We start from the raw sequence: 17,309 nt of genomic DNA on the forward strand, positions 1-17,309 counted from the left end.
TGATATGAGAATCAGTACACTTACTAACCTCTTCCTGTCCTTTGGTATGGAAGTGTGTGTGTATGTTTTTCTCATCTGAATAGGTCTCCCTCTCAATAAAACTGCTCCTGCCTTGAGATTTGGAACCAACTAAATTGCCTGAGGCGGGGATATAGGAGGCTGGCCCATTGCATCCTGGAAGTCTGAAAAGCTTAACTGTTTGGTGCCCATTCGCTACCTTATATCCCAAGGTAGATCCTGTGGACTTACAGAAAGAAGGTTATCTAGGTAAGTCTACCATAACCTCTGCTTTACTTGATAGTTAATAAAATCTATATAAAAGTATTAATGTTATAATTAATCAGTCAGCTGTGGTTATGCTACTTACTTAATACTCTTGCATTGTGTAGACATTGTAACATGGAAGGGAAGTTTAATTTGACGTTGTTCAATGAGAGCTGACGTGGCTCATAAGTATTAAGTGTGGTGGGTTTTGTGTGAAAGGAACCACTGAGAACCTGGAGAGGGAGCATAGATTACAGGGAGGCAGCAGATGTGTTGTGGAATGACAATTGCGCATTGCCTGGCCACTTACTACTCTGTGTTTGTAGCATAGGTCTTAAGCTAGCTGAAATGCTGGGTATCCAGTGTAAAACCCAGGAAGATTTGACTTCTCTTCTTAGTTTTCTTTGCTTCCTTGCTGTGTGTGTATGTAGTGTTTGTCCTCTGCTTCCATCAGTTTTGTGTCACAGATAAAGTCCACAGAGTTCCTGGACAGATGTGCCCCCACCTCCTGTATCTACACACATACACAGGCCCGGCCAGGCTCTTAGCATTCTGCGTGTATACAGAGAGATTTGAAGAGCAGATTCGGCTCTGTGTACAAACTGAAGGTTAGTGGGAATAATGAGGCCTGAAAGCATTGATCACAGAGCAGTGTGAGGAGTTTGTCAGATGAAATGCATCTCACACACACCTCGCAAACGTTTAATACGCCTGTCAGCCCACTGAATAAACATGTCTCCTTCAACCCAGAGGAATTAATATCCTTTATATGAAATGTTTAACCCCTTTTCTGCCACCCAGTCGGGAATATGAAGAGGCTTCAGTGCTACCATGTGTCTGGGCTTTCCCCTAGCAGTTCCTTTGTGCAGGCTGGGGAGCCGCATTCTACGGGTTAAGCAGCAGGTATCATTTCTGGATTTGGTATGTGCTCAACAAATATGCTGTCCAGATGGCTGAGCCTCCTTTATGTTCTGAAGCCTAAATACCACCATGCTTTGTCTGCGACAGCTTGTGCCCTATTTTGCACACAGAATAAGGCAGCAGCAGGTTCTATTGTTCACCAGCTCCCATCAGAAAGTTTATTAGTCTGTGTTGTTTCTCTGTAGTCTTCTAGACCAGCATGGGCGCGTCTATCTGTCCTGTGTGACTATGAGTACATACAGTACATGTACAATGATTCATACACATATACATTAGGTGATGTCTCACGGTAATGCATGTTCTCTTTGTAGCCTTGAAGATCAGACTGCCAGCCAGAGCCTATATTCACCAGCTTACAGCATTGTGGGTGTAATTTATTATCTCTCTTTTCTGTGGTTTGTTGGTTTATTTATTTCATTTAGAGAACAATTCTCCAGAGACCTTGATTTTAAAAAGTTCTATTCTGGGTACGCCAGCTGTACCGCTGATCGCAACCCCAGTTAAGCTTCAAAGTATCTACTGAAGACACAGCAATTACTAGTGAACTAAGGTGAACTATGAACACGGATGAGACTGAGACTGTGCTGCACATTACCAATGCTGTGTCACTATCTTCCCTATTCTGGATTTACCAAAATGTTTCTATTCATTTGTACTTAATGCTTCCTCTGTCACATTACACAATGAGGCATATCCAATTGGTGTGTATATTTCCTTTCCTCACGCCACATGTGAAATTGCAGCCAGACGTGGGGGTTTTCTGTATCCAATTGGCCACAAGAATATTCGCTGTGGTAATCTCAAAAGAATTTGCTTCAGCTTTAGAGAAGGTGCAAAGTAGTGGAAAGTTGGTATTTTAAGGTAAAAATGTTGGGTCTTGGTTCAGAACCCCTGGGACACCCCACCCTGCTTAATGGTTAATTAGACAATTAGAAGTTTTTAAATGATCTTTATTTGGATAATACTTATATGCCATTATTGGGGTGAAATTCTGCAAATTGCATAATAATGGGTTAAAATATGTGGACCAGGTATATGGGGGTTCTGTGTGGATAGGAGAGGTGTTCTTAGCAGGTGGGAGTTACAGATGTCTTAACAATCTTTTTAAAGTGGCTTAAAATGGCTAAAAAATCTACTGTAACGTGCATTTTATACAACCTAACAATAACTAGAGCATTATTTGATTGATAAATTAGCTTTATGCCATTTTAACTTTTTTGTTAAAAAAATGGAAAAATCAGCCATGTAAGAGCACTAATTAATATGTTTTTGGACAGTAATAGAGATCTATAAAGGTATCCAAGTTTTATTTGAATGTCTAAGGGACACGCTGATTTTCCCATATGTTAAATATTAACAAGGCTTTTATCAGAAAAAAATACTGCGCACATTTTTATTTTTCAGTTGGATGCCACGGGAATCGGTAGTGTGTATAACCGCAATATTTGGAAATTGGCCACGATAGGTGTGTCCTTTTTGGATATGTCCCTTTGTGGTAACTTTGAAAATGTTTATATCCACTCCAGAGTCAGACAATTCAGTTCTGCAAAATGGTCAGGAGGTTCTGATGATCCAACTGCTTTGCCGATACCCTGCGGCCACCAACATCACAGATTATTCTTCACATTCCATGGAGGTGCGTAGGAAAATCTGCTACAGTATGTGGGGCTACCATAATGATGCATAGCCACTAACTGAATTGCTGCATTGCTGAATAACGCTTGCCAGGAAGCAGATATTATTACGTGTGAGTAGACATGTTGGTACGGCTTCAATTTGCTTTTGAAGCTAAATAATTAGAACAGCAGAGAACTGTTAGTGTTTGGTATGTAAGACCGCTGGTTGGGATGCCGCAGGACACTGACCAACAGCGGCATCCCAACACCAGACGGGGTAAGTATTTTCACCCTCCCCTTCCCTAGCCATCCCCCTCGGGGGATGGCAGCTATGGCTAACTTTCTGGGGGTGGCCGCTAGGACTGACTCTCGGGGGTTGTAGGTAATGGCTAACCATCCCCCTAGTGCCTAACCCTTTCCCCCTCCGGACCCTAACCCGTACCCCGATACTTGCCTCTGGAATGTCAGCTGTCGGTGTTCCGGCGCCGGTTTCCTGAGTGGTGTCGGGATTCCGGCATCGGTCACATGACCCCCGGCATTCTGAACGCATCCCACCTGTTACTGTGACTGCATTAATATGTATAATAATCATAACTGAAATAGGAAATTAACTTAGTTAAGAATTTACTTCATTCTAAATAACATGAAGTTACTGTATGACCTTTTAATAGTAGTGTACTTTAGGACAATGCCGCGTGTTACAATCACAGTGCCGCAGGATTGTGCAAGAGCTACACAACAAAACTGGGCAGATATTAGGCGGCAGTGTGGGGAGGTAAGGGTAATGGAGAGTCTAGCAGTGTCAAAACAGATTTATTCTGTATTACCGGCAGATAAACCTGAGCTTTTTATAATGTGCTAATTCAGCCGCATTTCCCTGAATCCTCCTCTCTGGAGTCAGAACAGGGCGATGGAGCGTGCAGCTGCAGTCCGCTATCTTGGCATATCCTGCATTTACATCTCTTTTAATCCTTTCTGAATGCGTGATTTGAATATTTCTGCTCAGTTTTAATGTGAGACATAAATCTCTTTCTGTCCAAAGTGTTTTCTTTGCATTTCACCAAAGACTAACTTCCAATATGAGGCACGTTATTTCGTTCTGCCGACTAATAGCTACGTGCAAGCTACAGTAAGAGTTGTATGAAGTCTGTTCATAGCTACCCAGGTCACTACCACTGCCTGCTTTCCTGCTGCAGACAAATCTGGCGAGTGTTGAGTGCACGGGGTTAAGTGATTCAGCAATGCAATGCGGTTACTGTACTGTCTGTATTCTGTGCCTTATGAAGTTACACTAGAACAATCTGACAGTACAGCCATTAGAACGGGAGGCAATGCCGACGCCGGAATCCCGACAGGCGGTGAAATGCTGCTGCCAGAATACCGGCGCTACAGGCTTTTCTCCCTCTATGGGTGTCCACGACACCCATAGAGGGAGAATATAACCTGTGGCAAGCGCAGCGAGCCCGCAAGGGGCTTTCTATCGCTCGCCCCGCTGCCGGCATACTGGTGGCCAGGATCCTGTCGGGATCATGACAGCCGGGATCCCGGCCGCCAGTAAAACGTATGTATCCCATTAGAAAGGGGCTTTTAGCGCCAACTGTAGCACAGACAGAGGGATTTAGTTTTTATTTATTATAATAATAATAATCCTCATCATCCTTTAGGGACAGATTAGCGCACTCACAGGCTTGTAGCTCCCAGGTTAAGTGCCCAGGGCTAACCACTTTCAGCCAGCGGTAAGGGCAGAAATCCCTGCTTACCGCAGATTTCTGTTCATACCCTCCTGAGCTCTGGGCACGAGGAAGGAGGGTTAGAGTTAGGCACAAGCTGCTGGCGTCAGGATTCTGCGCATCGGAATGCAGCTGTCGGTATTCTGACTGCCGGCATTCCAAGCACCTGGATCCTGATACCATCCCGTTTATTAGCTGTATGGAACAGGCTTTGGAAACAGACTGACTGTGGGGAACAAAGGACAGTTCAGAGGCAAGGGTGACACCTAAAGGTGCATACAAACATGCCGGGAAAATGAACGGCATCGCACATTTTTACCCTTCCTAAGCGACATCGTTCACTTTCTCAGCAAGTGTGTATGCCAGCGACAGAGCGATGCGCGGCCCCGTGACGTGACGTCACTAAGCGATATGTTCGTCATATCGCTCAGTGTGTATGCCCTGCCGCCGACCGCTCTGGCCCATGAGGGGAAACACTGGGCGACATCGCCCATACATAGAGCAATTCCACTAGTGTGTACCCACCTTTAGAAGTCTATAGAGTAATGTCAACGTTCTTGTGTTAACAGAAATAGATAAATCTGAACAGTAATTAATATTGGCCAGTGGGAAAATGATTAACTGTTTTTCAAAAAGATTGAGTTTGAGGTGGTGAGGTGACATCTAAGATGAAATGTCAGAAAGACAGTAATGTGGGCCAATACAGAGGGGGACATATGAGGCGTATAGGTAGGTTTCAGTATCATCCGCATTCAGCTGATTAGTTTGCCAAGAGATGTAGTATCGATTGAGAAAAGCAGAGGCCCTAGGACTGAGCCTTGAGGTACTCCGACTGATAGAGGTAGAGAAAAGGAGGTAGATCCAGAGAGAGCGATTAGATGGGGAGGATATATAGCTACACAGCTCAGATTAATACGGCACATCATATGTAGAAGCCAGCAAATACTACAGTACATGGCTGTACATAGGCTAGCACAGAATCATATTGCGTAGCTAGACAATGACCAGCTCAGATTCACACTGCACGGATGCATACAGCAGCCATCACCCTACATCGTAACATAGAAACCAGCACAATTCACAGTACACAGCTGTGCAGGCACCTGCTCAGATTCACACTGCATGGCTGCAAACACCGGAGCACACAAGTCGAATCATGCACATTTGGCCTGATTCAGGTTCGGACGGATTTAGCACTGAAGCAGCAGTGATGCTAGCATATGCTAATGCAACAGGAGATGTCCGGTACAAATAGATGCCTCCTGCATCACTCTGCAACACCATCAGCTAGCTGAATCACCCTGTGCTTACGCAGACTGGCTGCAGAAGCTCTATTGGCTGCAGACTGTCAATGGTCTGATGTCTGAAGCCTCTCTCACTGCATATGAGGACACAGGTGCAGTATGCGTCCTGTGCATGTGCAGTTTTCCGATAATCGTAAAACTGCGTGAGAATAGCTACATATTGACCTGAATCAGGCCCAATATCAGCAGCTGCACAGATTCATTCTGCATGGCTGATTCATAACCCGTGTCTGTCCAGAAGTACATTTCCATATGTGTCGCAGCCAGTAGCGATTCCCACTGCATGCCTATGTTGCAGTCAGTAGCGATTCCCACTATATGCCTGTGTCGCAGCCAGTAGCGATTCCCACTATTTGCCTGTGTTGCAGCCAGTAGCGATTCCCACTGCATGCCTGTGTCGCAGCCAGTAGTGATTCCCACTGCATGCCTATGTCGCAGTCAGTAGCGATTCCCACTATATGCCTGTGTCGCAGCCAGTAGCGATTCCCACTATATGCCTGTGTCGCAGCCAGTAGCGATTCCCACTATATGCCTGTGTTGCAGCCAGTAGCGATTCCCACTGCATGCCTGTGTCGCAGCCAGTAGCGATTCCCACTATATGCCTGTGTCGCAGCCAGTAGCGATTCCCACTGCATGCCTGTGTCGCAGCCAGTAGGGATTCCCACTGCATGCCTGTGTCGCAGCCAGTAGTGATTCCCACTGCATGCCTGTGTCGCAGCCAGTAGCGATTCCCACTGCATGCCTGTGTTGCAGCCAGTAGCAATTCCCACTGCATGCCTGTGTCGCAGCAGCCAGTAGCGATTCCCACTGCATGCCTGTGTCACAGCCAGTAGTGATTCCCACTACATGCCTGAGTCGCAGCCAGTAGCGATTCCCACTACATGCCTGAGTCGCAGCCAGTAGCGATTCCCACTGCATGCCTGTGTCGCAGCCAGTAGCGATTCCCACTGCATGCCTGTTTAGAAACCAGCAGCGATTCACACTTCAGTGCTAGACAGGTATCTTTACAGATTCACAAGGATAACGACCTAGTAAGCAGCAGTAATAGTTCTACGCTACAGAAAAAAAGTGCATAATGTACCGCTATGAATGATGTAATAATGTACAGTAACCAATCAATACACACAACACAGCACTTCTGATAAACATTTTTATTAGAACAAAATTTTCACTATACTTCTTGCATAAATTATGTGTATAAGTATATCCACTGAAAATAGGGACACAAAGTGAGAAACTCTGCAGGGGTCTTATTACCAGGAAGCATTTATCATTGAACGCGCACAATGTAATGTGGGCAAAGAAAATGAAGACAACTGTAACCTTACCCCAGAGCTAGTGTCCTGCCCACATAATAGGAGACAGGCTTGCATCGGTATACAAACGAAACAGTGCTTTATTATCAGTGGGATTATTAATGGGAGAAATATTGTCTGTCTACCTGATGAAGCAGTTCTGTCCCATGTGATTTCCAGGTATCCGACTGGGAGAGGTAAGTGGAGGCCCCGACTGGGATGGTGATTTGTAATAAAGCCGCTCCTTGGCAGTCACTTATGAGTAGAGTTAGAAATGCATAGGCTTTTCCTAATGTGTGTTTACCTAACATTCTCTATACAGTTGTTTATTTGTGCTGGAAAACCTTATTTTCTATAAAAAAAAATTAAATCTATTGATCTCCAGGTACACTGCGGTCTTATGCTGTCTGTATACACACCAGTGATGAGCAGAATGCATATGCTGTGTCTCTGTAACTCCCAGACCGAATGGTTAGCGCTGATGCTCTCACTGTAACTGGTGCAGGATTGCGGGATGATTAGCGCTGATGATCTCACTGTAACCTGTGCAGGATTGCGGGATGGTTACTGCTGTGACTGGTGCAGGACTGCGGGATGGTTACAGTGATGCTCACATTGTAGCTGGTGCAGGACTGCGGGATAGTTACTGCTGCAACTAGTGCAGGACGGTTACTGGTGCAGGACTGCGGGATAGTTACGCTGATGCTCTCACTGTAACTGCTACAGGATTGCGGGATGGTAACTGCTGCAACTGGTGCAGGACTGCGGGATGGTTACAGTGATGCTCACATTGTAGCTGGTGCAGGATTGCGGGATGGTTACAGTGATGATCTCACTGTAACCTGTGCAGGATTGCGGGATGGTTACTGCTGTGACTGGTGCAGGAATGTGGGATGGTTACGCTGATGCTCTCACTGTAACCTGTGCAGGATTGCGGGATGGTTACTGCTGTGACTGGTGCAGGAATGTGGGATGGTTACGCTGATGCTCTCACTGTAACATGTGCAGGATTGCGGGATGGTTACTGCTGTGACTGGTGCAGGAATGTGGGATGGTTACGCTGATGCTCTCACTGTAACCTGTGCAGGATTGCGGGATGGTTACTGCTGTGACTGGTGCCGGAATGTGGGATGGTTACGCTGATGCTCTCACTGTAACCTGTGCAGGATTGCGGGATGGTTACTGCTGTGACTGGTGCAGGACTGCGGGATGGTTACTGCTGTGACTGGTGCAGGACTGCGGGATGGTTACTGCTGAAACTAGTGCAGGACTGCAGGACGGTGACTGGTGCAGGACTGCAGGATGGTTACTGCTGCAACTGGTGCAGGACTGCGGGATGGTTACAGTGATGCTTACATTGTAGCTGGTGCAGGATTGCGGGATGGTTACGCTGATGATCTCACTGTAACCTGTGCAGGATTGCGGGATGGTTACTGCTGTGACTGGTGCAGGACTGCGGGATGGTTACTGCTGAAACTAGTGCAGGACTGCAGGACAGTGACTGGTGCAGGACTGCAGGATGGTTACTGCTGCAACTGGTGCAGGAATGCGGGATAGTTACGCTGATGCTCTCACTGTAACAGCTACAGGATTGCGGGAAGGTTACTGCTGCAACTGGCGCAGGTTCGCGGGATGGTTACAGTGATGCTCACATTGTAGCTGTTGCAGGATTGCGGGACGGTTACTGCTGCAACTGGTGCAGGAATGCGGGATAGTTACGCTGATGCTCTCACTGTAACTGCTACAGGATTGCGGGAAGGTTACTGCTGCAACTGGCGCAGGTTCGCGGGATGGTTACAGTGATACTCACATTGTAGCTGTTGCAGGATTGCGGGACGGTTACTGCTGCAGGACTGCGGGATGGTTACAGTGATGCTCACATTGTAGCTGTTGCAGGATTGTGGGATGGTTAGTGCTGCAACTGGTGCAGGACTGCCGGGATGGTTACAGTGATGATGCTCGCATTGTAGCTGGTGCAGGATTGCGGGACGGTTAGTACCGGTTACTGGTAATGCATTGCAGGATGTGCAGCAGCTTAGTAGACGGTGGTACTGACACATCAGTAAGTTATGTTGGTATATTGCCAGTAGTAGTAGCTGGGGTGAATGCTAATTCTATCTGGTCCAAGAGAAAATACCATTTCAGGCATTTACTGAGTAGAATAAGTGTCGAAGACATCAGCATGCCAAATGGTGTGGCTACGGATAGACGCATGGTATTTCTTTTAGGTTTAAACCTATGAAGTATAATGACTAAAAATATTAAGAAGAAGCATTGATTGTAATGCACAGGTACTGTACATTCACGCAAGGAAACAATACAGCACTGTATTGCCCCTATGGCTTGTAGGCAATGTTCTAGTAAGAGCAGCCATACACAATAATCTGGATCTAAGGGAAAATATTCTCTGTGGTTTACTTGCAAAAGCAGACCCTAAACTTCCAGTAGCCACCCTCTGCCACTGCACTACAACTCACAGAATGTTCTGGCACCGGCGCCATACTGGCAGCTGCAAGCTAACATGACCTCTTAGGTATTAATTACATTACCAGCAAAGTGGCAACTGGCCTAAGTTATTTCTGTTTGTCAGTTTTTAAGTAGCCAAAAGCCTTGTGCATTCACAAGTATGTTTAATAAAAAGAAATTCTATATTCTTGAATAGCTGGCGTGTGGGGACTATAAAGTAAGAAAAAAAAAAAAAAAAAGGTTTCCCTTCAGATTGGTGCAAGTCAAGTAATTTGCCTCCTGAACAACCACAGTCTGTATGCAAAGTTCATCTCAATATGTCACTGTACTTGTGTCGTCCTTGCTAATGATCCCTAACACCTAAAGTGTCTGATTGTAGAATGATCCGGAGTACTACTGATTCTCCAGTCTCTGGGCCTCTCACGAATAAGCAGTAAATGTGATAACTCTCCCAGACCAATAAGGCTGGATCAGTTCTCTGGCAACACAGTGGTAACTGGAAGTGGCAGGTAAGGAGGTGTTTCCAGTCATCATAGGGTACAAAAAAAAATCCACTTCAGTTCATTTTTAGAAACTTGCCCTTCAGTCACCCCCCCCCCCCAACCCAAGAAAAGCACAGATGACCCTCCCAAAGTCTTCAGTTTCGCAGACTGTGTCCCGTCTCCATTACCAGGGCCTGTTATCACCCACTGTCTCTGGTGCGTACCTGGGAAAAGTTGGGATGGGTCAGAGGGCTCTCGCTGTCTGAGAAGGTATCAGAGGAAGAAGAACAGAACTAAGGAAGATCTGCTGTGAAAACCGCGTGGATTCCTCCCGGGAACATCTCCGTAACAAGAGAGCAGGGAGATGAAGGGGGTGGGTGTCTCAGGCGTAGTAAGTGTCAGTTTTTGCCATCTGGCAGTACATAGTCATGGCAAATGTGAGTCCGAGGATCTATAAAAGCAAACACAATATCAGTACTGTAATTAAGAGCAACGAGATGATGTACCGTACAGTCTGTTTTTCTCTGCCAGGCAATCTCTTACATGCAATCCAATAAACAGGTGGGTGAGGCACTATAGTGCAATAAATGATAAACTGCTGACTTCATATTGTAAAAAAACCCCTAAGATGTTCTGTAGTATTTATCCTTATAATAAAGGTTATTTCCTTTTATCCGGATGACGAGGAAGATAGCTGCGATTTGATCTATCTCACCCGTCACAAATGCATCATCTGTTTTATATTTTAATTTGTGCTTTTTTGCATTGCGTTTTCATGGGGTTTGTGTAATTGCGGGTTAGTGTATATGGCAGTTTGATATATAAATAAAATATGTATCAAACTCCTATAGATTGTCAGCTTGCATGCCCTCGAATTACTACTATGTTCGTTCCCAACTGTGATTGCATTGTCACCATGTGGAATGGCCACCTCCTCTCTGGTGGTGCACACAGTTCTCTCCCTTTGGGGCAGATGAGCGCTTTGGCACAATCAGTTATCCATCCTGTGCCTACATTCTACAAGTCTATTCCATATTACGAGTCCTTCAGGCCAAACATGTTTTGCACCCATGGGCCAGGATGTAATGAAGTCCGAGTTCTGCAGCCAGGCGGGATGCCGGCCGAACACGGATGTTTTTATAAAAGGGCAATCGTGGTCAAGTCTAAACCATGCCATGTGCATGATTGCCCCTTTAATAAAACGCTTCAGTTAAGTCAGCATCCTACGCGGCCGCCGAACTCGGACTCCAGTACATCCCGCCCCTGGTGTCTATGGTTAGATTGTGTGGCAACGTGTTAATGTCTGTGACACGAACCTGTACTAGAGCTGTGCAAAGCCCGAAAATCCCAACAGCCAACAGATTCTCATGGAGCCAAATTTTCACTGTCTCGTAGCAAGGCTGAAACAAAACAGACACATGTATACACACATATAGATAAAGCACACTTTCCCTGTCTTATACTTGGCTCTGTTCATAGCATTTTCACAGGCAAAATCTAGATATACAGTAGTTACAAGTACAGATCTTATTCACGTACATCTAATGCCAGGAGAATGGCATTTGCAGATACTTCATAGAATTACATTTAGGTGTTGGCAAACTGTAATGCATTGATACCATAGAATGCCAAACAGCAATAATCAGGCTAGTTACAGATTCTACAGCGTTGGCACCAGTCACAGCAGATGATCATTGATTTTTGGGACCCAACTTGAGGCAATTTTTTACTAGTTCACTTGGATCCCATCTTATCTAATAGGTCTATATGGCTTTCAGCTTTGACTGACTGACAGCCTCCCAGACCCTTATTCACTGATGTCTTTGTCTACAACTGCGGACTTCAAGTGCCAGCGATACCTTAGGGATGCATGTGAGTGCGGTTTGTACCGCGTCACCATGGAGACCCCACATACCGCTTTCCACCACGTTCCTGGCGAGTGCAGGCCACAGTTCTCACTGAATTCCAAGCAGCAGGAGTCTGGTACACGACTTGTGTTGTACACTTCAAACCAGTCTGTGTAGTTTGCCACGCCGCAGCACCGGAACTGCACAGAGATAGCAATGTTACATGCAATGCATGGGCACACTTAAAGCAACAAAATTCAGATTTTCAGTTACTTATTCCGGTGTGATTCTTAAATGGATAGTTATTAGTGCCTGCTAATTTGTGTAGCCATCTCAGGTCTACACAGACTCAATGCATAATGTAGATATACTGTAGTGGGAAACATGGTTTTAAATATAACTAATATTCAACCTATCCTTACAATATGTACAATGTAATGTATAGAGAAGAGGTTCCCAAACACAGTCCTCAAGGCACCCCAGCAGTCCAGGTTTTAAAGATATCTATGGCTCAACACAGATAGTTAAATCAAATTGACTGAGGTACTAATTAAGTCACCTGTGGCCAAGCATGGATATGCGTAAAACCTGAACCATTAGGGTGCCTCAGCAGTGCAAGTGTTTGGGTACGGGTGGGTACGGTGTACTCTTAAGAATTTAGCCGTGCGCTGCCGCTCCTCGCCGCTCCGTCCCTCCCTCCCTCCGCTGCTGACCGACGCTGATGTGAGGGGAAGAGAGCGCAGCCTGCGCCTCTCCTGCCTCTCAGTGTCTTTGTTCAATTTAGGCCCGCCCGTGAGCCAATCAGAGCTTGCGCAAGCAGGACCGCGAGTTTTGGTTGGCTCACAGATCGGCACTGAATTGAACTAAGACACACGCACCCGCCAGAAACTGAGGGGCAGGAGAGACGCAGGCTGCGCTTTCCTCCCCTCACACACACACAGGACAGCAGCAGCGGTGAGCAGCAGGGGAAGGGGGGCATGTATACCTGGCACTGGGAATATAGCTGGCACAGGGGGCATATCTGGCTCTGGGGGGGACATGTGTATCTGGCACTGGGGGGGCATGTGTATCTGGCACTAGGGGCATATCTGGCACTGGGGGGGACATGTGTATCTGGCACTGGGGACATGTGTATCTGGCACTGGGGGAACATGTGTATCTGGCACTGGGGACATATCTGGCACTGCGGGGACATGTGTACCTGGCACTGAGGGCATATCTGACACTGAGGGCATATCTGGCACTGGGGGGGACATGTGTATCTGGCACTGGGGGCATTTCTGTATCTGGCACTGGGGCATATCTGTCACTTTGGGGGCAATGTATATCTGACACGGTGGGGTATTTGTGTATCTGGCACTGTGAGGCAATGTATATCTGGCACTCTGGGGGCATTTGTGTATCTGGCACTGTGGGGCAATGTGTATCTGGCACTGTGAGGCAATGTATATCTGGCACTCTGGGGGCATTTGTGTATCTGACACAGTGAGGCAATGTGTATCTGGCACTGTGGGGTAATGTATATCTGGCACTGTGGGGCAACGTGTATCTGGCACTATTGGGGTCATATGTGTATCTGCCCCTCCCCTTATATGTGTATCACGCCCCTATTTTCATTGGCCATGCCCCATTTTTTTGGCCTGTAAGACATTTTTTCTACTTGCACCACTGGGGTGCCTTGAGGACTGCGTTTGGGAACGTCCTGGTAAAGTCATTTGCAGCTATTGTCACCAACATTGCCCTCCTGACTGTGTGCAGAGATGACACCAGGAGCTCTCCCTATGAATGTTGGAGGGGTCTCCGCTGTCTGTAGTGAGGAGGGGCTGCATTGCTTAATGCTGCAGGGTGACACTGGGCATTGCATTTTACCATCGTGCTTCAGATCTGAAATTGTAAATGTGTTTACTGTCCCTTTTAAATGGAGACAATTAAATGTGTATGTGGTATATGCAGTAGAAAATATAACCGTGTCAACAGCTCTGTTTATGATTCTGCACTTTGCTGGCAGTAAATTAAATTTAGACAACACATAAAATCTGTTCTGCTATCAATCAAAACTTATTGCAACGACAAATTAATTCCAGCATGTGGATTTCCAGAATCCCGGGAAATGTGTAATAATCTATTTCTTCTTTCACATAAGTACAAATAAGCAGGTTGTGTTCTCTGTAACGATGGACCCCTGCAGAGCAGGTAGCGCATGGTATCATCCATCTAATACAGCCATTGGGAAGGAAGCTTGGTGTGCCTGTCCTGAGATGGCTTGACTCATGTTTTCCTTTTTCCAATATGTATGTATTTTGTGCCATTGTTACTGTATGCTGTTATTTTGTGCACTTTGTACCCCTCCTTATTTCTCTGTAATGCATGTAGACGCCTTAGTAACAGAAATATGCCATTGCCTTGCTCTGTCTGCCTATATCTGTGTAAGAAACCTGCTATTCACAATACAGTTGCAAGAAAAAGTATGTTAACCCTGGATTTGTGCATAAATTGGTCATAAAATGTGTTCTGATCTTCATCCACCCTGCGCTGTGAATGTTTACATGGTGTGTTCAATAAAAACACGAGAACATATAATTGTTTGTGTGGTATTTGTTTCAGCAGACTGTGTTTGTCTATTGTTGTGACTTAGATGAAGATCAGAACATATTTTATGACCAATTTATGCACAAATCCAGGAAATTCCAAAGGGTTCACATACTTTTTCTTGCAACTGTATAATGTAACATGAACCTTCCTGTAGAACACAATACAGGATCTCATTATGTTCCAGAGTGGTTGTTTTCTGCTTACGTCAGTCTGAATAATGCTCCATGCGTTGGTGAGACCAATGTTGCCTTCGGTTCCATATAAGTGAAGCCCCTTCTTCAGATCTTGCTGAGCATACCTGTCGATCTGAAAGGAGAAATCATTATGATGGGGCCTGCAGGGACCGACACAGCGAATCCTTCCTCACATGACTTGTGTTACTGTTTAAGCACCAGTGATTTGGAACACTCCATTCTTCCTGGATGCCAGTTTATGTCCTAAGATAATGCTGTGCATTGATTTAAGCATGAGTCTTGCAGGACATTTGATTTGTTTGTAAGAGACTTGCATCGGCCATGATCTACTGTATATACTGATCTTCCTACTGCTCCACATCTGCTGCAGCACTTTGTAATACCTACTTATGCAATTCCCTACTATGTCTAATTGGGTTATAATTAGAAGAGGGTTGCCTGTTTTCACCCATATTACCTAAATAAAGGCATCCGTCCCACAGATGTGTAATACCCCGCTAGATGTGTTCTTGGGTTACCTGTTTCTCCTGCTTCACCAGAGAAGTAAGGAGAGTTGTCCAGACATACATAATTATCTCAAGTTAATAAAGAAGATAGTTTCTTCAAAAAGACTTGCATAGCAGACAAATGGCTAACGTCTTTATGACAATATATCATTTACAACTGAGTACATTCACAAGTAATTTACACATATAGCAAAAGTAAAATTTTATTGTACTGGTACTCTACGATGGCTAAAGTCTCCTTTCACTGGAACTGTCAAACTTTCACCTAGATCAAGTAATACAGTTCTACTACACCAGCTGTTCACATACAATCACACGCTTCAATTGTACATTACAAGCTGTATAGCTAGGAAATTTAAAAAAAACACCAAACCTGACAATGTAACACTGCAGTCATTAAGTATAAATATACGTTGCACCAAGGGAACCAATAGACCTTTAGAAATGTCTGTAAAGAAAGTTGGTTAATACCTAAGCATACTTCTAAATGTATCCCAAATAGTCACAGTAATATTGTTTAATTTTGTACGATACACTGGTGCACTTAAGGAGATAGCTATTTATTTCCTCTAAAGCAAGGTGAAGCCACGGTCTCTAAAATGTACACTTTGCACTGACACTGAATCCTGACAGTAATAGCGTGGACACTGCAACATCCAGGCACTTGAACGGTGCAAACCCGGGTTTGTTAGTAGTTGATTTCCCTGTCGTTAATGTGGCATTAGGTGGTGAATTCTTTTTGCTGCAATATTAGGTAATTAGGCTTTCTAATGTAACTAACACAGCTCCCTGCTGCAGTTTATTATTAGTACCTTGTTACGCAGGGATAATGAACTGTAATATAGTCTTAACTACTCCGTTCACCGAGGAGAATATTCCTGCTCTTCTTTTAAGTATCAAGCTGAATAACTTTCCACTGGAAGCTTGGTCTCTAGCAATCCCTCAAGAAATTGTACATGCTATGGATAGCCTTTTGCTAACTACTTTTTATGAGGTAGTCTATGCACACAGAGCCGCCCATAGGCATAGGCAAACTAGGCAATTGCCTAGGGCATTTGATATGCCTAGGGACATCAGCAGCTTCTGCTGATTAACATGATATGCAGCATGCCTATATTCTGTGTGTAGCATTTCATATGCAGATACAGCCACAGTCTCACACAGTATATAGGCATGCTGCATATCATTTTAATCAGCAGAAGCTGCTTGTGCATCCTAGCCATAGCAATGCAAATAAGATGCATTTTCATAAAAAAAAGGTGTGCCCGACGTTAGCATTGAGGCAAGATTTATGAGGACACATCTGTATCCAAGCAGAGGCAGAGGTCACAGTGAGTGGGTTGGTTGTGCAGTAGTGTTCGGAATATGTGTTAGGAGCATTATCTGTGTCATGTAAAAATGCATTAATAATGTGCAACATATGTGTAAGGGGCACTATGTGTGTCATTGTGTGTATAAGGGCATTAATAATGTGTGGCATATGTGCAACAGGGTACTACTGTATGTGTGTCATTATGTGTATAGGGGCACTAATAATGTACAGCAAATGTGTAGGGGGCACTATGTGTGTCATTATGTGTATAAGGGCATTAATAATGTGTGGCATACAGTGTCAAAGTCGAAAAGTATTGAAGAACACACAGCACGTATAAACTGCACACACATGCCCACTGCGCGTGCACTTGTTCTGCAGTGCGTGCACATGTACGCACTTTGCGTATGGTCGCTCCCGCGGTCCTGCGCATCGGCGCGTGGTATGGGTATTTACGGCAGAGTTTGTGTACGCATGGAGGGCCATCAGAACACATTACATATTTAATCCAAATAGTGCACAATGTACACATAGTCTCCTTGCACCACATTAGAAAGTTATAGCTGTTTAAATGGTTGCAGTACAAAGGGATTCACCTTTACAGGATAAGAGGGGACAGACTAAGGTTATAAGGTGGTATTTGGTATCCAGCTGCAGGGTATTTTAAGGGAAACATTCCGGTGTTGGTCTGCGGAAGATCGCATGTTCCTGCGGATAGTTATGTGCAGAAGCAGAATATAGATATAAACTGTATTTACTGTATATTATGTATGCGGCGGG

The 17,309-nt window shown here is 45.1% G+C and overlaps 1 protein-coding gene across 3 annotated transcripts in view; it reads right to left on the reverse strand.

Moving 5' to 3' along the window:
* Positions 1-6,971: 6,971 nt before the first annotated feature.
* TSPAN4 (tetraspanin 4) overlaps positions 6,972-17,309 on the reverse strand; it is a 1,631,716-nt gene continuing 1,621,378 nt past the window's right edge. For all 3 annotated transcript variants that reach the window (XM_063944765.1, XM_063944764.1, XM_063944763.1), the window contains 4 exons: positions 14,722-14,823; positions 11,994-12,125; positions 11,395-11,478; positions 6,972-10,529 (listed from right to left, as the gene is read on the reverse strand). In XM_063944765.1, the coding sequence (XP_063800835.1) occupies positions 10,461-10,529; positions 11,395-11,478; positions 11,994-12,125; positions 14,722-14,823 (387 nt within the window). In that variant the 3' untranslated portion in view covers positions 6,972-10,460. The remainder of the gene's footprint in view (positions 10,530-11,394; positions 11,479-11,993; positions 12,126-14,721; positions 14,824-17,309) is intronic.

The sequence above is a fragment of the Pseudophryne corroboree genome, chromosome 11, assembly GCF_028390025.1.
Source record: "Pseudophryne corroboree isolate aPseCor3 chromosome 11, aPseCor3.hap2, whole genome shotgun sequence".
NCBI lineage: Eukaryota > Metazoa > Chordata > Amphibia > Anura > Myobatrachidae > Pseudophryne > Pseudophryne corroboree.